Source organism: Cygnus atratus, chromosome 20 (assembly GCF_013377495.2).
Source record: "Cygnus atratus isolate AKBS03 ecotype Queensland, Australia chromosome 20, CAtr_DNAZoo_HiC_assembly, whole genome shotgun sequence".
NCBI lineage: Eukaryota > Metazoa > Chordata > Aves > Anseriformes > Anatidae > Cygnus > Cygnus atratus.
In genome coordinates, this window is record NC_066381.1 from 8,199,822 (window position 1) to 8,224,496 (window position 24,675).

The 24,675-nt window shown below is 56.0% G+C and overlaps 1 protein-coding gene across 1 annotated transcript in view; it reads left to right on the forward strand.

The window, feature by feature from the left end:
• The window catches only part of NXN (nucleoredoxin), a 57,073-nt gene extending 32,738 nt beyond the window's left edge, over positions 1-24,335 (forward strand). The window contains exons 2-8 of the mRNA XM_035560921.2: positions 6,172-6,289; positions 7,774-7,907; positions 8,367-8,467; positions 8,758-8,864; positions 17,010-17,189; positions 19,876-20,000; positions 23,135-24,335. Coding sequence (XP_035416814.1) covers positions 6,172-6,289; positions 7,774-7,907; positions 8,367-8,467; positions 8,758-8,864; positions 17,010-17,189; positions 19,876-20,000; positions 23,135-23,317 — 948 coding nt within the window. The 3' untranslated portion in view covers positions 23,318-24,335. The remainder of the gene's footprint in view (positions 1-6,171; positions 6,290-7,773; positions 7,908-8,366; positions 8,468-8,757; positions 8,865-17,009; positions 17,190-19,875; positions 20,001-23,134) is intronic.
• The last annotated feature ends 340 nt before the right edge of the window (positions 24,336-24,675 follow it).

Sequence of the window (24,675 nt, forward strand, 5' to 3'; positions counted from 1 at the left end):
GGAGACGGGTGATAAGAGAGGGAAATGGCGTCATGGGAGCAGGGGACTGTGCTGGCCCCGGTCCCCTCGTTTGAGGACTTTGGCTGCGAAGCTCCTTGGAAATACATAAAGAGCAGTCCTCCGCTGGCAGGGGCTTTGCCAGAAAACCCTACTGAGAGGGTTTCCTTCTGCTTCGCCTCCAAGGCAATTGTCCTTGGGTGCGGCGGGGCAGAACAAAAGCCCCGGCTGAAAGCGTGGCAGTGCCGGGCTCTCTGGAGCCTGTGAGGGGCACGGACCCGTGGGCCTGGGTCAGCCCCACAGCAAGGAGGGAGGCAGCTGTGACAAGCGGCCTTTGGGGCTTCGTTTTGGGTTTTCTCGTGTACAGCTTAGGCAGTCAGGACGTGGCCACTGGGGGGAAGTGCATGCGACGGGTTGTTCACAGCAATTGTGTTTACTGCGACTCCAAATCCTCCCTCCTCAGCTTATTAACGGAGCCAGCATCTCTCTCACCATTGTGTTTTGTAATTAGATTTTAATTTCCTTTCAGAGAGAAGCAGCAGCACAACAGGCAGGAATTCACCTCAAGCCCGCTCGCTCGGTCTCCTGCACAAGGTCAGACCTTGCAGGCACCAACTGCCCCCAAACTCCCCCCTGTATTGGGCTGGGTTTTGCTCCCTCGCCGTGCCCCGTTCCTGCCGAGGGGCTCCTGTTGCGGGAGGCGAGGGCGGCCTGGAGGGGAGGCCTTCTCCTCAGCTCAGCCTGAATCGCCAGGACAGGCGTTAACTGGATTTAAACCCATGGGGCGAGGGAGCAGCCTGTTGTTCTGCGGCCCCGTGCCTGCTTTTCACGGAGCCTGGGTGGCCCCTGGCACTTGTAAGCCCTGTCAGGAGCACTGTGAAAGCTTCGATTTAACATGGGGAGCGAGCGAGGACAGAGGGGTCCCTGCAGCGCGGGACTGTGAGAGCAGGGCGGTGCGGGTCCCAGCGGCTCGCGGCCTCCCCCGTTCCCCCCTGCTGAAGCAGGTTTGCTGGTTATTTTTGTTGGCCACGGGAGCTTCGTGCACCTTGACTGATGCGTGTTGGTCAGCCTTGCCTACTGTTCCGTGTGCTTGTGACGGGGCTGCCGTGCCCTGCACTGAGGGAGGAGAGGGGGGAATCCAAACAGGATCAGTCACGGTATCTGCAAGAAATAAGAGCTGTGGGAGGGCTGCAAAATGTGCAGAATTAATGCTTCCCTTGCTGCTGGCACGGGCAGGTACCTCTGGAATCCCTCGCTTCTGGATGGAGGCAGCCCCTCATGCAGGGGAGGATGGAGGGGTGGCATCTGTTGCAGTCCCACTTCCCGCAGCGGCGCAGAAACTCAGCTCCCAGGGGAGCGGCCGCTGGCGAGCAAACCTCCCGTGACAGCAACTGCTGCATCCTGCTCCCTTCAGCCACGCTGCGAACAGTTGTGTTTTATCTTTGCCAGCGTTAACCGCTACAGCTCAGGATTTATGCTCGTAAGTTAATGCGACCAGGGCTGATAAATCAATCAGCACGCCCAGAAATAGCGACCTGCAGCTGTTAGGAGAAGGGGTTCCCTTTCCCAGCAGCGCGCTGAGCAGGAGGGGATTTTGTCTGCCCCGGCCGGATTCCAGCCGGTCTTCTGCTGTGCACAGAAAACAATGGTTTGCTGGTGGGGTGGCCTCTAGTTTGACACCTTTATTTGGAAAAATTACTGAAATGTGCCTCGTGGTGAGGTATTCCCAAGTCCTCCAGGGATGCAGGAGTTGGCGCTGGTGCATTGAGCTGCTCACAACCGGCACGGATGCTTTGTGCTGCTGTAGTGCCTGTGGTCTGGGGCTGCCCGTCACCTGCTGGAGGTGACAGGACGTAATGGAGCTGATAACATCTCTTCTCAGGTCCCAGATGGTTAGGACCCTCAGACCTCAAATAATAAATGGTTATTCTAAAGCCTTTTGCAGCTGCTTGTGGATGGAGTCGCAGAGAAACCCAGGGCTGTGGTTTCCAGCTCCTCCAGCACGGCGTGGCGATGCTTTGCGTTATGAATAAGGTTACCAGAGGAATCTGGTGACTCTGTTTTTTCCACTGGACTTCTTGACTTAACCACCTGCACAGGAGCCAGATTGGTTTCTGTAAAGCCAATCAGCCTACATGGCATCTTGAGAGGGGCTGTGTTTCCCCACTCCTTCTCCAGCAGGCGGTTGGGGTTGAGTGTCGAATTCAGCAGGCATGCACCGTGATCAGGACTGAAGAGCACTCAGAGAGCATCAGCTGATTTGGGGCTGAATAGTCTGTAGATTATTTCCACATCTGTGTTAGCTTTGGCTTGATCCTGCAGATTTGCAACAGCTGTTGGGAAGCAGAGCAGAGATCCCCTCTTTAAATGGATGATCAAATCCTCTGAGTGTGGAGTGTGTTATTTCTATGTCATCCTCTTCAAGACAGGAAAAACAGCTTTGGAAAGTTGCTGAGGCAGCACTCAGCTCTGCTGCCCGAGCTATCATCTGATCTTCCTGTGGTTTCAGAGCGAGTCGTAATTTGTGTTCCACATCCCACGCCTAGCCCAACATGCGGTCCTCGGAGAGGTGTGCGTCTGCGTGCGTTTGCTCAGGTACCTGCACAACCGCTGCCTTTTTTCTCTTGGGCTCGCCTTCTTGAGCATTGCTGGTGTCCTGTGTGGTGCTTGGAGAGTGGCCGGATTCCTCCCTTCCCATGTGCCACCCTTGAGGACTTAGCCGAGTGTTGGGCAGGACCTTGCCAAGCGCCGCGTGGTGACTGTACGGAGGTGTGCCCAAGCGTTGGCTTCGCGTCTCGCTTGCTCCTTGCACCCCAAGCTTTGCTGGTGCTGAGGAGTTGATGTTGTGGTTGGCTTTCGTAGTACGTAACATCTTGCAGCCCTTGTCACCTTTCAGCACAGCGCCACGGCCGGCTGACACCACAGAGGCAAACCTGGCCGAGCAGGGAGCTCAGGCTTCTTTCCTGATTGCGTGAGTGAAAATCCTCAGCTTTGTGCTCCGAGGACACCTAACTGGTAGAGTAACTTACTGAGAGGTGGTCCTTTTGTTCAGAGGCTTTACCTGGAGGTTGGGTGTCTTTGTTGGAAGCTGCAGCTTGACCACAAAAGAGTGGCTTGGTGTGGGAATCCTCGAGGGAGATATCCAGGGCTGCTTTATCCAAAAGCCCTGCTAAAGGGTCTCTTGTAAGAAGCTCACTGAGTTTTTGTTGTGTAAGGCATCTAAATGCTGCCAGCGTACCTGAAGTATCTTTTGTAGCATGGTTATTCCATTATGATATTAACAAATAGATTTCGGGGACTAACAAAATGTTTAAAATTCTGGTTCAAGGGCAAAAGTAGAGGTGGCAGCGGGCGCCTCCAACGCAATGCCGAGCAGTCTCCTCCTTAAAGCGTGCTTGGGGGGAGAATAATGAACGGGTGTGTGAATTCCATAAATACTAGTAAATACAGGAGAAAGTCACGAAGCCCAGTTCCTACCAAGGTTGCGTTCCTCCTGGTCAGACCTGCAGGAACAGGAGCCATTGGGTTCGCTCCTCAGTAGTGCCTGATGTGCTTTGGAAAGCCGAGCCTGGAGGAAGGGGCCCTCGCCGCGGGACTGGTGGTAAATCTTGGCGCTCGTCCTTCGGCGCATGCGTTTCTCATTTCCAATCAGCTTTCGTAATGCCCAGGAGAATCATCGAGTCAAACTGCTCTGACTTTAAACAGCGCGTTCGTGTGCTTTCTGATACAGACATCAAAATTAATGTGGTTAGTGCTTCAAGACCACCAATTTGCAATTCAAGCCTTTTATAACCAGCCTTAAAATGGCAACCCAATTCAGGTTGTCTTGCAGGCAATTGTCGCGTTTGTTCATCCGTGTCGTGTGATGGTGCAAATGACGGCCCCGGCAGTATCTGCAGCTGGGCGCCTTCCGTCACAAGGGGATGATCTCCGAGAATCAGCGCAGCGCTTTTTAGCAACCTGAAGTGCTCCAACCTCCTGGATCTCCACGTCGAGGCAGGGAGCAGGGTGCTATTACAGGTTTTCATCCCCCACTTGAAGCTGTTCGGGACATTGGTGTGGTTTCAAATTGCTGCAGATAGTTAGCACTGCTCAGCATGGACGAAGCTCTGAAACGTTTGGGGCGGCCCAGGATTGCTGCGTGGTGGTGTCGAGAGACGTGCGATAGTTGCGGCTTTTGTGCAGATGCAAGGTAAAACCTTTAATCCCCTGGTCTGGGCTGCCCCAGCCCCATTCCTTCGAGGCAGCGAGCTGATTTTGCCTGCTTGGCTGCGATGTGCAGTCCTTGCCGGCTTCCTCAGCCAAGCTGAACTGCTACAAAACGCCGCGGTGCCCTACGGGGAGCTGCTTTCCATATACAAAGGGCTTGGCGAAATGAAGTGAAATGTAAGCAACTATTTAAGGAGAACTATCCAATTGCTAGCTGTAATTTCCCCTTTGTTTGCAGCACCCTCTTAAGTGCTTGTGATCCTTATAAAGAGCTTTTCCCCACCCTTTAAACTTCACAGAACTGGGGTTTACCTTCTGTGGTTTGACCACACTCAGTGCAAGGGGGCTGTTTTGCATTTAGTCTGATTTTTGTTCTTTTTTACGCCCAGGGCCATTTGGTTTGTGAATCAGCATTATGAATGAGTTGATATGTCCCAAGAAATGTGTCTGTCAGAAACCTAATGCTGGTGGGTAGAGCGCAAAACCCAGTCATTCTCCAGGTCCTAGTAGCTGGAGATCAATTGCGTCTTCCTAGATCAGTGTTAACACTTTCCTTTAGACCCAAGAGGATTTTGAGTACACCGCATTGGAAGTAGGTTAACTGTTGTAACTCACTCAGGTATCTTTTATAAAGAGATGTTAAAAAAAAGTATTTAATATAGTGCCATCGAAACCTCAATGTGGGTGCAACTTTTCCCCTTCACCAGATCTCTGGAGAGTGTGCAGAGAGGTCAGGTTGCTTTGCCTGAACGCTGCATCCCTTTCATGCACTCGTGTGTCTTGTTCCCAAAATCATTCATATCTTAAGAAATGGGATTGCCTCTGTTTGGAAGCTAGAGACAGCGATCTGCAGCATTGTGGCCTCTTTGGGAGATGTGGGTCCATTTTCCATGTAAGATGCTGAAGTAAGCAGCAGCACGCGTGGTGAGGGTTTCTCCAGGCCTGATACAGTGTCGGGTGATGCCAGTGCGGTGTCACTACCTGTGGCATTTGGTGGGACTTGAAATGGTCTCTGCAGTTCTCCCATTGCTGGTTTTTGTTCCCTGCTGGCCCGTGCCAGTGGTGTAAATCTCGGGGGCCTCTGGGCTTTGCAGAGCACTGCCTGGTGCTAGGGGAAGGGAGTGATTCATTTCCTTCCCCTCGGGCACCGTGCTACGGTTTGGATTTATTCAGGAGTTTGATAGTTCACTGCTCAGCCAAAATGACCAGGAAACAGCAAAATCTAGCCCAGGACGTGCAGCACGAGGCTGTTACCGCATGCAGGGCTTTTGTTCGTGGCCGGCGGAGGACCGCGGTGAGGCTGGCAGTGCGTTACAGATGAGCTGTGCCGTGCAGCCCCCAGGCCGATGCCAAACCTATTAAGCAGCTCCCGGGAACAAAACTGGGAAGCCCCAATTGCAGAAGAGTCGTGTTTCTGTGTTTTGGCCTTGGTTTGAGTGTGGCTGTGTCTTGGCAGGGATTGTTAAGTTTGTTTAATGAACATCGAAATGGGAGAGGAGGAAGCAGCCAGGGAAGCATTACAAATTGCTTCAGAGCAGTGGCATTAAAAGCATTTGTGCTTACCATGTCTTCTAAACAAAGACCTCAAAGTACAGAGCAGGGCTGGTAAGTATTAGCCCCATCTTACTTGCAAAGAGGCAGATGTGGTCGGAGGAGAAGCCCTTTACCTACGCCCCTGTGCAAGCCTGCAGCAGGAGGGAGACGGCGCGGTCGTGGCTCCCGGCGCTTTTCACCCAGCCCGCGGTGCTGAGGGATGGCAGGATGGGGCACGGCTCTGCAGGAGCTGGAAGGACAGGCTGTGCCAGGGGCCACGGAGAGACGCTTCCAAATATATTGCTGAAGCATCAGCTCCATCTCTTTGCTTACCTCTGACCTCTTGTCTGAAAGATGCGAATGCCCCGAGATCTTCCTGTTCACGCTGCCAAGCTTACCTTTCTTCCTCTCCCTTCCTGATCTGTTTTACAGCTGAAGCTGTGGAACAAGTACAGAGTCTCCAACATTCCTTCCCTGATATTTATCGATGCTTCCACCGGGAAGGTGGTTTGCAGGAACGGCCTCCTGGTAATCCGCGATGACCCAGAAGGTAAGACCTGGAGTCCTGTGTGCCCTGGAAACACTGGCATGCAATTGCCTTGCTATTTTGGTTCATTCAGAATTGCGTTGGAGGTTTAAAAAGAAACAAAAAAAAAAAAAGGAAAAAAAGGAAACAACTATTGTCATACTCGACTAATCAAGGCACTGTATTATTTTCAGTGTAACATTTTCTGCATCGTTCCTGCCAGATCTTGTGTTTTGGTTTTGCTTGTTGAAGAGAACAAAGACTTCCCCTCCAGGATTTTTGTCTGAAGTGCTAATGAGGAAAAATTTAGACTAAGTGAAACATGAAGTTTAGATTTTCCGTGATGGAGGCGCATGGCTAGACAGACCGAGCGCCCAGACTTTCCGTACCTTGGGAGCCAAATCTTTCCAAAATACAGGGTGGGTGCTTATCATTGACACCAGAGCTTTGGTAGGGTAGTGAATTCCCCGTTATTTACAAACAAGACAGAAAAATGTCACCATTCTCAGTTTGTGAAGGTGGGTTGGGAGTTAATATTAAATCCATCTTCTTCAAATTTGCAAAAATGTGCATCAGATGTGCAGGATGTGTGCCCTCACTCCCAGATTCTGCAAGCCTGACGTTCAGCTGTTAACCTGACCAGTCGAATGTGTTACTTCACATGACAGCCATCATTTCTCCATGCAGTAGATATTGAACGTGGTGGCCGGTGGCAGAAACTGTGCAGCAAGTACCAGTTGTGGCCTGAGCCATCTGTGATGTTTCCTCATCTCTGGCTCGATGGCTGGATCGATTGCCGTGGGAGCTGGCAGCAGATGATTTGGAGCACGTGTGTTTGCGTGTGCACACGTGCTTTCTTTGGGGTGCAGAGGATTAGTTTATGTTCTACAAGTCCCTGCGTCCAACTTCAGAAAAAAACAGCCCAGTGACATGGGTAATTGATACGATTAAAGCCCTAAATACAGAGGAATGAGGGCTGTGAGGATGTGTCCTGCACCATCTGCTTCCCTGTTTGCGTGGAAAGGCAGCTGGTCGGGAGGCAGGGTGGGTGTGAGGCCTGGAATCGGCAAAGCAGCTTTATCTGGAAGGGGCAAACAGTCTGACTGCATTCCTGAGCACGTACCGCCTTGCCCCTGTTATTAAAGCAAACACTGTGGATAAGGCAAAGATGCATTATCGGGCACAAAACCAGAGCAGGCTTCATCAAGCAGAAGTTGCTCTGACTTGGGCAAGGATGCAGAGGTACCTGTGAAAAAGAGGTGGCCCCGGGTGTGATGCTGAGCTTGGGGCAGGGCCGTGGTGGTGCCCAGGCAGCTGAGCAGCTCTGCATCCCCCTCAGATGGGGATGAACCTCGGCAGGATGCCTCAGATAGCATCCCACATATCTGTTAGAAGGCAGATTTTTATTTTTTTTTAGTGGAACTTTTTGAAACAGTAAATGCCGCGTGTCTATCTTGCTATTTTGTGGAGTGATTTTTTTTTTCCACCCTCATCCCAACCTCCTCTAGGTCTGGAGTTCCCCTGGGGGCCAAAACCCTTCAGTGAAGTTGTTGCCGGGCCTCTGCTAAGGAACAATGGCCAGACGCTAGACAGCAGCGCCCTGGAGGGCTCTCACGTTGGGGTCTACTTCTCCGCACACTGGGTGAGTGGTTTGTGCTCTGCAGAGCAACTGCAGTGAGCTCAGGGCAGACTTGGAGCTCTGGGCATCCCTTTTGCAGCCCTCAGGCAAGGTGTGCAGTCGCTGCCGAGCTCTGCAGGAGGGTGGAGACCTCGGGCTGGTTGGTGTTTAAGCAGTTAAGATGTCCTGGTCCTTTTGGGAGAAGCCAGCAGCATTGCAGTTGCGGGTCACCCTCAGCTGACCCTTCAGAAGGGAAAGAATTTTTAGATTTTAAAAGTGGGAGAGGTTTCCTTGGCAATTTAAGCAGTCAGTGACCTCTTACCATAAGCACCGGCCACTTTCAAGGCTGCTTCCTGGCTCCAGAAGAGAAGAGATCGTGTCTGGCTTTCAGGGATGGCCAGATCGTCTAGACCTGCTGGGGTGCGAGCCTGGCCCCGTGAACCAGGTGGGAGACAGCGTCCTCACGTGCGTGTTGTTTTGCAGTGCCCACCCTGCCGAAGCCTCACGAGGGTCCTGGTGGAGTCCTACCGGAAAATCAAGGAGGCGGGTCAGAAGTTTGAGATCCTCTTCGTTAGTGCAGACAGGTAATGGAGCGGTAACGCTTGGTGCAGGCAGAGCTGACTGCCCCACGGCAACCGGTCTTGGAGGGTTTGAAATATCAGAAAAAAAATGCAGTGCAGACCCCTTCTTGAGGGACTGAGGGCTTTTAGTCTGGCTCTCCCCAGGTTTATGCCTCCTAGCAGCCCTCGCCTGGTGGGTTTGATGAAATGGAGCAAGGCCCTTGCTGGCCAGGTTTTTAACGAGGAAAAGGGAAAGTAGTGTGGCAGGGAGAGGGGCTGCACTCAGGATCCCCTGTGCTGTTCCCGTTGCACAGGTCAGAGGACTCCTTCAAGCAGTATTTCAGCGAGATGCCCTGGGTAGCGGTCCCGTATGCTGATGAGGCCAGACGATCACGCCTGAATCGACTCTACGGCATACAAGGTAGGAAAGGCCCCTGTGGCTCTCCTTTCTGCTGCTTTTGTTGAATATTTGTGATGTCTCCTCTTGTTTAACTAAAACAAGAAAACAGCAAAGCAAAGCACAGTGCCCCAGGCAGAGCTGCCTCATGTTTCTGCTCTCCACAAACTCACATTCCTACCACCTGCCAGGCAGGCTGTTAGTTGAAACAGGACTTCCATAAACAACCTAATTCTTCCTGGAAACTTGGAAGCTGTTTTTGGCTTGGATGTTTTTTGCCTAATTACTGAGTTATTTATTTTGCTTTTTCTTGAAGGTTTAAATTTCATTTTCTTGCTGTTTTATGTAACGCAAAGGCAGGCGATCATTCTCTGCAGAGGCTGAGGAAGATGGCATCTGGTTTATGTTAGTAACATGAATTACAGAAGAGCGCATGTTTGATGTAAACCATGGCTTTGCCTTTACTGTATGTGTCAGTGCCAGAATCCAGCAGCCTCGGCTGCTCGGAGGGGCAGGGGAGAGGCTCACTCTGTCTGGGTGTTTTCAAAGTGTCCTGAATATGATAAAAGCTCCCAGCAGCCCTCCTGGGGACCAGTGCATTGTTCACGCAGGCCCAAGCTGCACAGCAGAGACACGCAAGGTAAATAGCTGTCGAGGAAGCCTTCCACGTATACACAGAGTTTCTACCTGTGGCTAAGGGACTGGAAGATAAAGAGCTGCTGGTCTTGCTGCAGTGTGTGCGTTTCTCAAATGTTTCAGTGCAACGCCGGTGAGCGGGGCAGAGGAGCAGGAGTGTTGCCAAAGGTGCCCCAGGGCCTGGGGACCCTCCCGGTGGTCCCACCCTTCTCTATTTGCCTGTATTGCTTTTGCAAAGCCTCATCAGCAGAAGGGTCCCGGAGTGACCAAACCCTTGAGTGTTTAGTTCAGGTTATCCATCCGCGTTGACTTAACTGGGGTAGTTTTGCTGATATGAGCATTTGGCTGAAGCCCAGTGGGCAGGGGAAATAATCCTCCCTGGAACCCTCCCCGAACACCCCTTCTGTGGTGAGCTCAGGTGCCATCGCTGCGCTCTGTTCTCTGACCTCAAACCAAGAATAACTGTTAGGTAGCTTTAAATAGCCATCAGTTTGCTTCTTAATTACCTTCCCATGAGGCAAAAGCTTTCCAAATCCATCTGTCTTTTTCCCGGCCCGCTCACAAACCTCTCCAGTGCCGGTTTCGGCTGAGCTCTGCAGGACTGCTGCCAGTTTCACTGGGACTTTCTGTAAATAAGGTGTCCAGACACGGATACTTCAGCACTGAGTGTGCTGTAGCCAGGGAAACAGTGACAACAGCTTTCCCTTTAACTCCAGCCGCTGTCTCCTTAAATGTCTCTCTTTGTTGTGTGCTGACCTGAAAATGTAAATATTTGCTATTCCCCTGTGCCCTGCTCCCTTCCTCGCCGGCACAGCTCCCATATTACCCCTCTGGTTCTGCACGGCAGGGGTGCTTTTCCAGGGACACTGACCCTGGGATCTGGGCATGTTTGACTGCAAGCCCTGCTTCACTGTCACGGTTTTCCCACGCAGTAGGAACCTCTCTGCAAGGACAAAGCGCGACGCACAGAGTCACTTTGAAACACGGAAGGGGACCGGTTCCTACCCTGTGCACTGGGAGAGGAGGGAAGGAGGCTTTTGGGGGGAACCTTGTGCTGCTTCCTGGGGGCTCTGGGTTGTTGTTTATCCCTGCACAGGCAATGACTCCTCATCTTCTGCTGATTTTGGAGTGATTGTGGGAGCGCAGCAGCAGGCAGGTGCCTGCCGGTTTGCAGTCTGGGCTGCCGCAGCATGCTGCCACGCTGGCCGTGTCCAAAGCTTTCTGCAAGCAGAGCTATATGTCACGGGCTCGTCTCATCACCACTGGTGGTTATTGCACCTAAATGAAAAATCAGCTGCATGCAATCTGATCTGCCTTTCCTCAAACGGGTGGCTCTCATGCTGCCAAACATCATCTAAGCCCTCTGTAACTGCACCTCTGGGTGCCCCCTTTGGAGCTGCAACTCCGTGCCAGCAGCGGCGTGTAACCTGTTAAATGTCCAAGTGACCATCCCGGTGGTTTCTCACAGCGCTGGGTTTTCAGATCGGTGTTACTGATCTCATCTCCGGTCGTCTTTGCCTGATGCAAAGAAAAAACTTCCTGCAGTTCCTCTCTTCTGTCTTTTTAATGGCCGTGCTAACTTAGTCTTTTTCCTGAACCTCCAGTAAAACTTAAAAATGCTACTGTTCACCTCCAGCATCCCTCGGTTTATTTGTTGCTGTGCTTCTGGTTTTGCTCTTCGAGTGCCTGCTTGGCTTTCCCCGTTTCCTGCGAAACTTGGACAACGCCGCGCTGCTCCCCGGAGCTGCCTTTGTTCTCGGTCCTCGCGCCGCGCGTCCGTGCAGCCCTGCCTTCCCTGCTGGCCTCCTGCGCCGGGCAGCCTCTGCGCAGGAGCACGTGCCTTGGGTTGTGCCTGCAGGGTGGGTTTTCCTCTCATTTTTGTAAGGCTGGCGGAGCTTTTCCGGGAGCTGGGACAACAAAAGAACTTGTCTTCCTGCACAGCGCTAAGCTGCTGAGCGGGGAAAGCAGCAAGACGGTCAGACCTCGTGTTGGTTTAGTCCTCCGTTGGCCCCTACAGCATTCAAAAACTTAGTGTAAGACGTCAGTTGAGTTATTGGCCTTTATTTGGGTTTGCTTGAATGCCTCTATTCATAACCCCGTGCAGTCAGTGGGCTGTGCCATACCCACCTATATTAAATTGCTGCTGGGTGCAGCACTATCTTGAGAGAGAGTCGTTTCTTGTGTCGTGGCTGCTTGGAAATAATTCTCCATTGTGTGCGCTGCTCCTGGGCTGCGTGGTGCCTGCCGTGGATGAAGTCCCCTATCTCTCCCTGGGGGACCGGGAGCAGTAGCAAACGCTGTGCTCGGGTGGGAATTGCCCCATGTTGTGTGTCTTAGGAGAGATTTGGGGCTCTGTTGAGGTTCTGTGGGATTTGCAGTTGCTCGGGGGAACTTCAAAACCTGTTGTTTCACCCCTGCCCTGGGCTCTGTTCCAGACACCCGGCGGCCGCTCCGCAGCCCGACTGGGAAGTCACTGCCAGGAGAGGTTTCCTGTACCGGGTTTCTGGAGCTTTCTTCTAAGGAGGTGAAAAAACAGCAATAAAACCCGGTGGTGTATTCTCTGAGCGTTTTGTTCATGGTGATTTAGATTGCTCAGCCAACAGACTTAATGCAGATGAGATTTCCATGTCGGACATGGGTTTTAATATATAAATAAATAAATGTGTTACCAGGCTCAGTAACAAATCATTTGGCCCCTGTGTTTTCATAAGATGCTAGCCCCATGAGAACCGAATCCATTTTCTAATGCGTAAAGTCAAACTGAGCCCGTCTATGCTAATTCTCATCTAAAGCTTATACAATATTCATTGCGGAATGTCTGATCTGTGATTCTTCTTGATAAGGAAATTCTGGAGTTATGACTCACGGCAATTACCAGAGCCCCCAAAAGGCACTAAAATAACAAGTGGTGGCTGTAGGTGAGGAGGGAGGGGGGAATACCAGGGCTAGCAGGTGTGGGTGAGGTGTTTAAGGACGGAGCCTGGGAAGACGGGAGAGTGCTCAGCAGTGCTCGGGAACAGGGCGGCAGTGGCAGCAGGGGCAGATGTGTTGCAGCAGCCTCAGCCTTCACCACACGGGACCAGAAGCGAAGCCAGAGCTTTGTGGGGAGCTTCTGGTGCCAGGGAAAAGGTGAAATGCACGGATCCAGCACGTCGCCCATCTCCTAACAGAAGGAAAATCACGAAATCAGCCCAAAGTTTTCTGATGTGTTACTGGCATTTCCCAAACGTGTTAAAGCCAGGGTGATTTATCAGAGTTTTGTTTTCTGGGTCAGTTTTGTACTTGCAGCTGGAAGCTTCAGTGGCTGGGTGCTTTGGTGTGTGTGTGCATATGGAAATCAGGTCAGTAAATGGTTCACATAGCAGATGAAATCACCGGTGGCTGTGGGGTAGGTCTAACAGAACAACCCGTGTCTAAACCAAGCCCTGAATTTTCCCAAGTCAGCAAAGCTCGTTTGCAATCTCCACTCCGGTGTGCCGGATTTGCCAGGCTGGCTGGCCAGAGGAGGTGCAGGAGTGGCCGTGGCCTCGCTGCGAGCTGAGCCCACGGTCCCAGCGCTGCAGGCTGGCTGCGTCTCCTGGATGTGTGATGCGGGTCTGGGGAGAACTGAAAGGCAAGCGTTTGGGACAGGGGTGGGAATTATAAAAGGATAAAGATCCGAATCATGTGGGATGCTGATCATCATGTGCTTGTCTTGGCTGCAGTAGTATTTCGTGATACTTTGTGCCTTGCAGGATAGGGCCAGTGTGAGATTTCCCAATTCCTTCCAGTCTGTTTAACCTCTCCCTGCCTTAGAGCTATTTGGAATACCAGCAGGTAATGAATAAGCCTTTCTGTGATAGAAAATCGCTTTCTTGGCATACCCTTAGGATTTGCAAGCCCAGCCATCACGCTGTTCCTGCGCGGCTCTCGCAGCTAAGCCGGCGCGTGCAGCCCCACGCATGGGGAGGAATGTGAGCGGCGCTGTCTGGGCTGGAATGAGGGGAATGCAGCTGCTCGCCCGGACCTGCAGGCAGGCCAGGCCAGACAGACGTCCGTGTATTTCCTAGAGAAATGCCTCGAATTCAGAGGGCTCGTGAGTAACCCACTGTTGTACAAACACAGGAGCGCAGTGCTGGGAGCTGGCAGTAGCTGCAGGGGAAGAGCACGCTGGTTTCTCCCGCACAGAAAACGGCCCGGTGGAGTATTGCTAACAAATGCGGTTTTTAAAATTAATCTTTGTGCTGAGAGGTGAGGGTAGGAGGATTTGAGCTGCCTCAGTTTGCTGACTGTGATTCGGAGGCTGTTGCTGGGTGGAGGAGGTGAGGTGATGCCTGACAGCAATTGGGTCAAAGACCAAGTGACGAGGATCTGACAGCAGAGCCTGGCAGTAACGCTGGCCGCTTGACCCCTGGCTCTCGGTGCCTGCTATCAAATTGTGTCCCTCTTCCTTCCTTTCGGGATGTTTTTTTGTCTCCTCGATGAGGGAGGAACGGTGTGTTTTCCAGATGAAGTCACCAGCGTGAGCCACTCCTGTTGACTTTCAGCGCCACTCCTGCAGTTTGGGGGGCGGCCGGGGCAGCCTCGTGCAGGTCAGGGACAGCTGATGGCACTGTTAGTGCAAACCCAGGCATTCCACGTAAAGGCCGGGCACGTCCCGAGAGCAGCATCCCCCTGACATTCAACACCATTCATTCCCAGGAGCTGCGTTATGGGGACTTGTCACAACTGTGGCTGTGCATCCTGAAAGCCTCCTCGGGGCGGTATCGGATGGGACGGCCACCAGCTGGTGTCCCCGCTGCATGGTGCCAGCCCGGCCGGTTGGCAGTAGGTGCCTTGTGCTAAATCTCAGCTGTGAGCACCTTCTCCTCGCTTTGTCACACCCAGTGAGCCCCGGGGCTGAGGCCGTGCACTCGAAGCATCCCTTTTAGGCAAACAGTTGGACCTGGGCTTCCTTAGGGCGCCGCTGCTGCTGGTCCTGATTTGAAAAGTGATGGTTCTGAGCAGGTCCACGTCGCATCTGTTCCAATTGAGACAAACACGGGCTTGTTGAGCAAAATCCAGCTGGTTCCAAAAATGAGCCCCGTGTTTGCAAACCCCAGCCCTGCGCCGCTGCCTCGGTGTGCCTGGCTCGGCCCCTCGCCATGGCCAGGCTCGCACTGATACTCGCAGGTGTCGTCCTGCGTGAGATGCTTGCCCAGGTATTGCAGAGGGGAGAGCCCGGTGTGGCTGGACGAGTGCCCCTTCTAGGGAGGGCAGCACAGGGCTCCTTTCAGGCAGGATTAGAAGCAGAACTGGCCCATGCCTTTGCTGTGTTGTCGTAGCACTAAAATACGTGCTTAAAACTGCCTGGAAGACCATTCTTAAGACGTCTGCTGCAGCCAGGCAGGATGAATGAACGCTACGCCCACTGCACCCAAATTGCAGTAATCCCAGGAAGAAAAAACGTCCATTAGTGACTGCTGGGAGCCCTTCTTCTCCTCTCCTCTTCCCACACCCACTCTGGCTGCGTTTCCAGGTGCTCGTTTTAATGCAAGGCTGTTGTTTTACCACGTTGGGGCAGAATGGTGCTCTGCCCCGAGCCGGGACGCTCAGACACCCCCAGCCCCATCCTGCGCAGTGCCGGATCCAGCAGGTCCTGGAGGATCCTGCACAGCCTCTTTATCCCTGGGAGGGCTGGGGCAGCTCTGCCCTGTCCCTCTTTGTATGGAGGGACATATTTAACGGATTCTCTCTCCTTTTTCTTTTTTCTTTCCCAAACGAAGCAGAGTGCCTGTGTTCCTCCCTCTCCCAGGGGCTGCCGTTGCAGAAGGAAAGAACCCGGGCCCTCCGTCCCGCAGGCAGGCGGTGCTGGGGCTGGAGGAGGCACGCTGTGCTCCGGGCCCCAGCTGGGGAAACGAGTCTGGTTGTGTGCCAGCGATCTGCAGCCCAGCACCGGTGTGCGAGGGAGTCTCAGCTTCCCCTGGCTGTCCCTGTGCTGTCCCCGGCAGGGACGTGGCACTGCCCAGAGGCGCTGCCATCATCCTGCAGGCTGGTGGCACGGCCGGGGAAGACTCAGCAAAGTCTCCTGGTGTCAGCACGTATGCACGCACCCTGAATCTTGCTGTTCTGCTGCACACCTACACCCGTTTATTGGATGCCTGCTTTCCATCCTAGATTTCAGGCTCTTTTTTTGGCTAAGGGCACAGCTCCCTGTACTCCCTGTGCCATCTGGGGGACTGCAGTAACGGGGTGTTCTGCGCTCTGAGCAGCTGCTGGTGCAAACACACGCAGCTGGAACTGCAATGTGCAAACCCGTCAGGACGGCATTTCTAATAACCTAGGAGCCGGCTCCAAAGTAATAAAAGGTGAAGTGATTATCTGCAAAATGGATTTGAAGTGCGGGAGGTAGCCAGCGGCTCCGGAGCTGTTGTCAGAGGGAGGCTCTCGGTCCGGTGGGGGCTCAGGGAAGGAAAGAGCGGCACAAATAAAATGACACCGGGTCTGGCTTCCCCCACTCCTAGCCACTGGCAGGCTGCAGCTCGGGGGTTGTAGAGCTGGGGTGAGGTCCACGTCTTTGTGTTTAATAGCCCGTGGTGGTTGCTTTTCTCCCGAGAAACGTTTTAACCTGCCTATGTGTTACAGAAGTGCTTCCCTGGGAGCTGGCAGCTGCCTCGGGCACTTTGCTTGCTGGCTTTGCCGTGCCAGAGGCACAAGGTTGCCGACCAGGGCACCGGGGCTCTGTCTGCAGCAAAATTCCCTTTCCGTGAGCCCCGTACCGTGGGTACTGCGTCCCTGCTGCGTCGGGCTGGGGCCAGCCGTGCCAGCAGAGCCACTGGAGCTCCCTGGCTTTGTTCCTGCTCAGCGTGCCGCTTCCTCGCAGGTCAAGGACCGGTGACGAAGGGGGTGCAGTCGGTAATTGCAGCCTCTGTGTCTGCCTCGCCACGTGCGGTTTGGTATCCCAGCCGCGTAACATCCATGGCCGGGCAGACACATCTGCGTGCTGTGAAAATGACTGGGCAATTATTTCTGAGGGTCAGAAGGCGGGTGGGAGGGTCACGGAGGAGTTCCCGGCTGCTGAAACGTGGGGGTTTCTACTGGGAGCGAACGCGCCCTGCTTTCTGGCCGCCGCTGCGTGCAGTCCGCCCTGCGAGAAGGTTTGTGTGTGTTGCTGTGAGTTGTGTGTCTCAAAGCAGGGGTGGTGGTGCCTGGACGTGCCAGCTCTGCCGTGCACGCAGGAGGTTTCTGCCCAGTGCTTCTGGGCAGGGTCAGCCACGGCCTGTATGCAGGAACGTCGGCGTCAGGCAGCAGTGACCTCTCCCTGCACTCAGACAGGGAAGGGAAGGCGATGGCAGAGGCCGTCTCCCAGCTTCCTGCTCTGCCTCCTCAGTCACAGTGCTCTCCTCGGACAGAAACAGGATCCCGGGACCCTGCTTCCCACCCCGCGAGCTGTGATGGCAGCGTTGAACTGGGCTTCTGCCAGACCTGAGGCAACGGGACGGATCCTTCCCCCCACGCCCTCTCGTTCCCGTATTAATGCTTTGGCACTAACCCCGTGTTTTTCTCCCGTCGCAGGCATCCCGACGCTCATCGTGCTGGACTCCCAGGGCGAGGTGATCACGCGGCAGGGGCGGGTGGAGGTGCTGAACGACGTCGAGTGCCGAGAGTTCCCCTGGCACCCCAAGCCCGTGCTGGAGCTGACGGACTCCAACGCTGTGCAGCTGAACGAGGGGCCCTGCCTCGTTCTCTTCGTAGGTACGGAGCCGCGCTGGGGTCGGAGCAGAATCCTGACGGGGAAGGGTCTGCGTGACCCAGGGGCTTGGCAGCTCGCTGTGTTCCCTCCAGGGACTCAGGAGGGTGACAGTCCTACAGCCTGGCCTGTAAGAGCTGGTGCAGCTCGCAGGGATTTGCCGGAGCCATGCTCGTGGCACGGCCTCGTCTCCATAATTCTCCTGCAGCTCCAGCCCGCAGTGCGAGGGATGCGGCGGAGCAGCAATTTGCAGCGGAGAGGAGCTGTCACAGAAGACGCTTCAGTGGTGGCTGCGGTGGGGAACGCTGATTAGCGTTGAAGAGCGCTGGAAATACGCTGGTGGTGGTTGGGACGAGAAGGGCCTTTCCTGGAGCTGAGACCTCAGGCTCGGGGGATGTTTCGGAGGAGGCAGAGGATGGGCTGGGAAGCGCCTCCAGAAGGGACTGCAGCTCTGTGCTGGAAAGCACAGCTCAGGGCTCGAATTCCTGGGCTGAGCGAGGCCGTGGCGGAGGGCGGCTTGCAGGCTCTGCTGCTTCTTGGGTATCCCCTCTCCGTGGGGAGCTGGCTGCAGGACAGAGCAGGCTTCCCCCTGAAAGCTGGTGTCCCTCTGCCACTGCTAACCCACCCATGAAGCTCAACCGCGGTTGGAAATGGGCCTAGAGCTCATCTGGAGCACAGCTGGGCTGTCCCGGCCCCTTCCCTCCAGGAACAGATGGTGAAATCCCGCCAGCGCTTTGGCTTTGATGGCGTGTGCTCCAGGCACAGCGGCCCGGCCAGCAAGGGAGCTCTGGGTGCTCAACAAGAAGCTGCAATTACCCTGATTCTCAAAGCGTGTCTGTCCCTGGGACGCTGTGCAGAGCGCGGTGGGCTTTGCTGGAGAGCCTGCATCCCCCTGAGCCTGCCCATCGGGATGCGGGGGCTGCTGGGACACAGGCAGGGCTCGTCCTGCTTCCTCACACACCCTTTGTTAGCAAAAACCCCTTTTTCTGCAGCGTTTATAAAGTGGCTCTTACTCTTTCCCATCTTCCCTTTCAGATTTCCTTTTGACCCTGATTATTTATTCAGTAGAACCCAGCAGGGGATGTGAGCACAGAGCCAAAAATACTCTCCTCAAGCTGGGAGGACTGGCTCGCCACGCTGAGTGTGATTGATGGGGGCCGTCGCTGCAGGCCTCTGGAAAGGGTTATTTTCGGCTTGCTCTGAGCGAAGTTTTTCTATCACCTTTCTGCAAACAGCTTGTTGGGAGAGGGCTCTAGAGTAGCTCTCGCTCAGCTCCAAGAGGATGCTCAGCCTTGGTGGAAGCCGCTGTGCTCGGTTAGATACAGCTGGTGCAGCACCAAGGCACGCACCGGGGACGTGGGGGCGGAGGCTCCAGGCCAGCCTGTGCCCTGCTGGCAGAGCCCCAGGGGCATCGATGCTCTTGGTGGCAATTTGGAGCTCACTCGTTCTTTGTAGCTGCATGTGCCACTTTGCTACCTGAGCTTTGAGGCCGTAAGTCCGAGGTCGGCTGGTGCCTGGGTAGCCCGGACCCAGCTTTTGCGGGGAGCCCAGCAGGGGCGATGCCTGCAGGCAGCAGCACCCCCAGCAGAAAGCGGCCCAAAGCCCTGGGGAGGGAGCCGGGATGCGCTGAGCGCAGCGCGTGTGAGGTCGGGGCTGTGTCAGCGGGCTCAACGAGCATCGGGCGGGAATAAATCACGAACGATGTGCGTCCGCCGCGGGAGAGTTTGGGGCTAGGTTAGCCAGAGTGTCGAGGGCTGGCCTGGAGCCCAGCCAGCAGCATTTGTTAGCAGAAAAATCAATCACTGCCTAAGCCCCGCAGCTCTGCGTATTTATCACTGTCACCCACGCAGGAGAGACCCCAGGAGGCAGCGGGCGGTGTCCTCGGCATCCCCTTCTCCAGGGAGGGAAGCGCAGGCAGAGCTTTGGTGGTGGGCAGCGCCTGCCGGGTGGTTGCGTCGAGGCCCACACAAGCTGCACGCTACCGGGGGACCGGGAGCCCGTTCCTTGCTTTTTATTATTATTTTTATTTTCTTTTTAATGCTCAAAGTTGTCCCCAGATTGAAATCGTTTCATCAAGGTGCTGTTCAAGGACGCTGTCTCTCCTCTTTCCGACTCGGTATTTGAACTTCAGTGGTGGCTGGCATTTGATTGATGTTTCCATCTCTTTCTACTCTACCTCTGTCAAATCAAAGCTGCCTTCACAGAGCCGCTGCCGCGGAGACTCGAGCAGCAAAGCCGCCGAGCAGCCGTCCCAAGGTGGAGGGATGGTGGGTGGCGGGCAGGGGTGGCAGGCAGCCTCAGATCAGCTCGTTCGTTTGGTCTTCAAAACATCCTGATGCTTTTCAAGCTGCAGACCAGCTTTTTTTTTTTTTTTTTTTTTTTTTTGCGCCTGTTTGTCCCCGTGCTTCAGCAGCAGCACCAGGGGAGTGAGCGGTAAAATATTTGGGAGCAGGAGCTGCTCCTCTGTGACATGTTGCCCTGTCTCACATGAAAAGTGCGTTTCAGCGGCTCCCTAATTGCTACACAGCCGCTTGGCTTTGAAGTTGGCGTTGCGCATTCGGGCTCCTGTTTCCTCCGTGGTGCTGCTGTGGGATGGAGCTGCCTGCGCCCCGGCCTGTTCGCATCCATTTGATCCTAACCTCCTCTTTGTGTCTTCTCTTTGTTTCGTCTCCCCACGTCTGCGCCCTGCAGATTCAGAGGACGACGGAGAGTCGGAGGCAGCGAAACAACTGATTCAGCCCATAGCCGAAAAAATCATTGCCAAGTACAAAGCCAAAGACGAGGAGGCACCGTTGCTCTTCTTTGTGGCAGGCGAGGTAAGCGGGAGGAGAATGTCAGAGCTCCCTGCGAGCACAGGGCTGCGTCCTGCCCCTCCGAGGCCGGGGCACACGCGGCAATCTCCGGCAGTTGTGCTGCCGAGCCAGGCCTCTCGGTAGCCGCTGGGCTGGAGCCTCGCTGTGCTTCCTGCCAGGTCCGAGCTGTGTTGGGTGGTGTTGTCCGTGCTCTCCAGGTGGGTAAACTGAGGCACGGAGCTGCTGCAGCCAGCCGGGGACATAGAGCAAAGCTGGACCTGAGTCCTGGCTCAGTCCCCGTGCAGCCTGCGTTGGATTAAAGCAGCTGAGGGGCTCTTTCCCAGGTTTTGCTGTAGATCATCCTCAGCACTTTCACTCCTGCGCTTGTTCAGAGGCGGAAGAGCCTCAATGCCAGCGGGGACAGGCAGGGACAGGCCCTGGGAGGCTTGAGGGAGCAGCGAGCTCCCACGCTGTGGCTCCCAGCCCCGTGTGGCCGCTTCACATCCTGGGCTCTGTGTGTCGGCTGCGCGGGCAGGAAACCCGGCCGGGCTCTGCCTTCAGTCCGTGCTGGCGGCCAGGTCGGCCTCGCCGTGCTTCCCTCCTCGCTGCCGTGCTGCTGCTGTTCTTGCCACCCCGAGCAGCGGGAAGGGACTGAGCAGTGGGAAGGGACCGGCGCTCCAGGCTCTTCCCTAATGGGTTGGCAGCCACCCGAAGTCAGCGCGGCGGTGCCAGCGCGAGCAGGCGGCATGGGCTCTGCCGGGAGCCGGGCCAGGCCAGCCCGGGCTGCCCGGAGGGGGAGAGGCTGCCAGGGCAGAGCCCTCCCGGGTTGCTGGAGAGGGGTTTCCTCATCCCGGCTGTCCGGTGAGGAGGAGGAGGGACCTCGGGGTGCACTCACCTGGCTGATGGGGTGGCCCCTGGCTGTGGGGGAGCCTGGCCCACGGCTGGTTTGGGCATCCTGCAGCGTGCCGGTGCCTGCCTGCTTCCAGCAGAGGATGGGCTGCAGCGGGAGGCAGCCCCGATCCCATGGGCTGGGCTGGTTTCTGTGCCATGATACCAGACAAAACTGCCTGTGGGGACAGCCAGGGGCTGCCCGGAGAGCAGAACTGCAAGCCCTGGGGCTTGGCTGCCGTGGTGCTGGGTGTTTTGTGGCAGTGCTCCCTCCTCTTGGGCCTGTCCCCGTGTGGAACGAGGAGTGTGCTGAGCCGCCACGCTGCTGGCAGCTGGGTTGGTGGTCGCGATGTGCGTGTATCGATGTGGGGGTCTGCTGTTGGCCTTCAGGGGAACGGGATGCTCTTGTCTCCCATGCAGCCCTTTGCCCTGCCGCAGGCTTGAGAACTCGAAAGGCTTTGTGCAAGGCTCTAGAAAGCTCCTGGCTCCCCTCCTGCGGCACCCAGGCAGGTGGGAGCCGCTGAGCTGCCGTGCGCCTGCTCGCCTGCCGCGCACGGCCGGCCTCCGCTCACGTCACCGCCGCAGTGCGAGCGGTCCCCCGCAGCCGCCCGGTGCACAAAGGGGCTGCGATGCCGCACCCAGGCTCCCCCCGCGAGGTGAGCCCCCCCACCACTGCCACCCGCAGCCCCTTCGGCCCCCTCCGCCCGGGCGTTCCCGCTCCCGTGACGGGTCTCCGAGCATCCCAGCTCGGCCCCGTGCCCCTGAATAAGCCCCTTGTTGGGAAGGCTGCTTTGGGAGGGTCGGGGACCTGCCCCCCACCCCCAGAGCCTGCGAAGCGTTTTCCTCCCGCTCGCCGGCTGCAGCTGAAACATTGCTGCTATTCATGCGGCTCCCGACGTCCCTGCGGCAGCGGGGACGAAGAATGGGGAGCATCCGGCACGTCCCATTCATCCGTCACCTCAATAGCCCTGGCTGCTGGCCCCGGGTCTCCGCCGGCCCCAGCGCACAAAGCAGCCCGGCCACGGCCGGAGCAGGCGCCTCCCATTCCTCTCCCGGCGCCTTCCTGGCCGGTTTTGCATTGATTAAAATGTTTCAGTTGCTTTTCAGCAATCAAATAAAGGGCGAGGCGTCCCAACACCTCGGCTCCGGGCTGGCCCCAGAGGTGGGAAGCGTCGGGGGCGGCCGAGTGCCCCAGCACTGAGGTCCCAGGCCCGGCCCCGCTCTCCCTTCCCTTCCACGTGGTCCTGCGCCAGAAACCCCTGCAGTGGAAGGGGAGGCGCGATAGGAACCACCCTGCCGGCCACCGCCTCGCGCTGCAGAGCCACCAGCTGCCTCTGGATTCGTTTATTTCCATCGCTCCCGTTGGAAAACGGCTCGGAGAAATGCCTGGTTCCGAATGCCACACGTTCTGGGGTCAGCCCTGCTCTGCATCCCCCTGCATCTCCCCGCCGTGGTCAGTGTCAGCTGTGGGAGACGAATCACCCCAGCGCTGGCGGTTGAATTCCACAGCCCCGGCAGTGACAAATGAGTTTTCCCCCTTTGCCCAGAGCTGCGATTTGTGGGGCCGCAGTGAAGGCAGCCGGTGCTGAGCGCGTTGCTCAGGTGTGCTCCGTCCTTTGTGCCCTCAGACCCCATGGGTCTGCCTTTGGAGCCCCGCTGCTGGCTCAAACTTAGCGTTTTTGTGTTGTTCCCGTTTTCTGATCTGCCCCATGTGCACGCTCGAGGCCCTGTGTGGGCTGCTGGGAGGGGTGAGGCAGGGGCCGCGGTGGCCTCTGGCTCCTCTGGACTTGGGGGGCTGAGGGTGAGGGGATGCCTGGGGGTGCTTGTGCCTGAAGGAGGGGAGGAAAGGGGCCGGAGAGGGGTGAGAAACAGCGCTGGGCGATTGTGGGTTCACTCTCTGGGCAGTGGCAGGGATCAGCGTGGAGAAGGGGACCGGTGCCACTCTGCCTGGGGGGGGCACAGCGGTTGGTGCCGGTGGGGAGAGCCGGCCCCGTCGTGGCATTGCTGCTGAGACCTTGAACCCCTTGCGTTGGACAGAGGGGCTCTGCGGGGAGCGGTGACTGGAGGCGGGTGACTGCAGAGCCCGTGAGATCGTGGCTGTGATGGGGAAACAGCCTCCAGCGGTGAAAGCCGAAACGCGTTCCCCCACCCGGGGGGGGGTCGGTGTGGGGAGCCGGGGCTGGGCTCTGCGTGGGGAGGGCTGGAGGGGCGCCTCGTGGTTGTCCTGGCTCCGCTGATGGCTCCTCTCTTCCTCTCGTTTTGGCCTCCAGGACGACATGACCGACTCCCTGCGGGATTACACCAACCTGCCCGAGGCCGCGCCCCTGCTCACCATCCTGGACATGTCGGCCAGGGCCAAGTACGTGATGGATGTGGAGGAGATCACGCCGGAGATCGTGGAAGCCTTCGTCAGCGACTTTCTAGCAGACAAGCTAAAACCCGAGCCCATCTAAGGGGGGTTCTGCGCCAACAGACGTTATTTAAAACTAGGTCTCTCTTCCGCCGCTCATGGATTCTCCAGCGTGTTCTCACGCCCGACCCAGTATCCAACCTTCTTGTGGTGCCTTGTTTTACGCAGTGAATCCTTCTCCTAAGCAAACTCCTTGAGATGCACTTTCAGCAGGGAGTCGTTGGCGTTTGGAGACTTCGCTTGTGCTTCATGGTGATATATTCTCTAATAACCAGGCCAGAACTGTTACCGTATCCTTATTTTATACACGGCACTAGCTAGCAGGCAAATCTTTTTTTGCATGGTGTTCTTCCCAACATATGCATCAGGCAGTGGATGGGGTTCTCGGGGCTCTTTTCTTCTCCTTCTCCCACTTCTTTCCTTTCCTACAATCTCTGCTGACTAAATTACTTTAAGGAAGCAATAAGGAAATTGTCCCTTGCCCCACTTTTCCTTCCCACTCAAGTAACAGTGCCCTGACGAGGCCAAGACAAAGTCTTAACTGCTGACAACCTCTGAAAGACCGCAGCGCAGCCGAGCTTTTCCTCCTCGGGGTGAGAACTTCCTGGGTAGTTTTCCCACCTCCCGCCCCACACACCGACAGCCTTACGAAGCGTTGGCCACGCACGTCGGGGGGAAGTCCACCCCTCCGTGGCGCACGGATGTCCCCCTCCTGCTCTGAGCCAGGAGGAGGAACCCCACCAGGCTGCCCTTGGTTCCCCGTGGTCTCACCTTTGTGCTCTCCCTGTCCCCTCTCCCTCTCGCTCCTTCTCTCTGGTATGAATTGTCCGCCCCTCTATGTTAGTTGATTGAGCTGTTTTTTCGTAGGCGTGTCCCAAACCCGACATTAATGGTGCTGTTCTTTAAAAAAAAAAAAAGAAAAAAAAGAAAAAAGAAAAAAACACACACAAAAAAAAATCCCTCCCCAGTCCCTAGCAGCACAGCCAAGCCCCTGAAAAGTGACATTGTAAAAACTGTACATGGTGATTGGAACTTTGTAATAAAACTGAGCTAATAACCGAGACCTCCGAGGTGCCGATTGCCGCGTCCTGCTGTCGGGGTGAGGGCGGGATGCCCCGCGCAAAGGACCTTCACTCGAGGCCGGTGACTCCTCCGCGCCCCCGTGAGCTGTTGTTTCAGAGGCACGGGGAGGGGGACGCAGCCTCGCCGCGCCTGCCTGGCCCCCCACGACCGCTTCCATCAGTGTCCTGCGGCAGGGCGGTGTCCTGGAGCCGTGCTGAATAGCGGGTGTCGTGCGAGCCGCCGCGTTTCCTTTCAGCTCGTTTGTCAGCGGTGGCAGGCGTACAGCCTCTCCCCTTTTATCACCCTGACGCCGTAACCTGCCCTGGCGGGAGCTGGGAG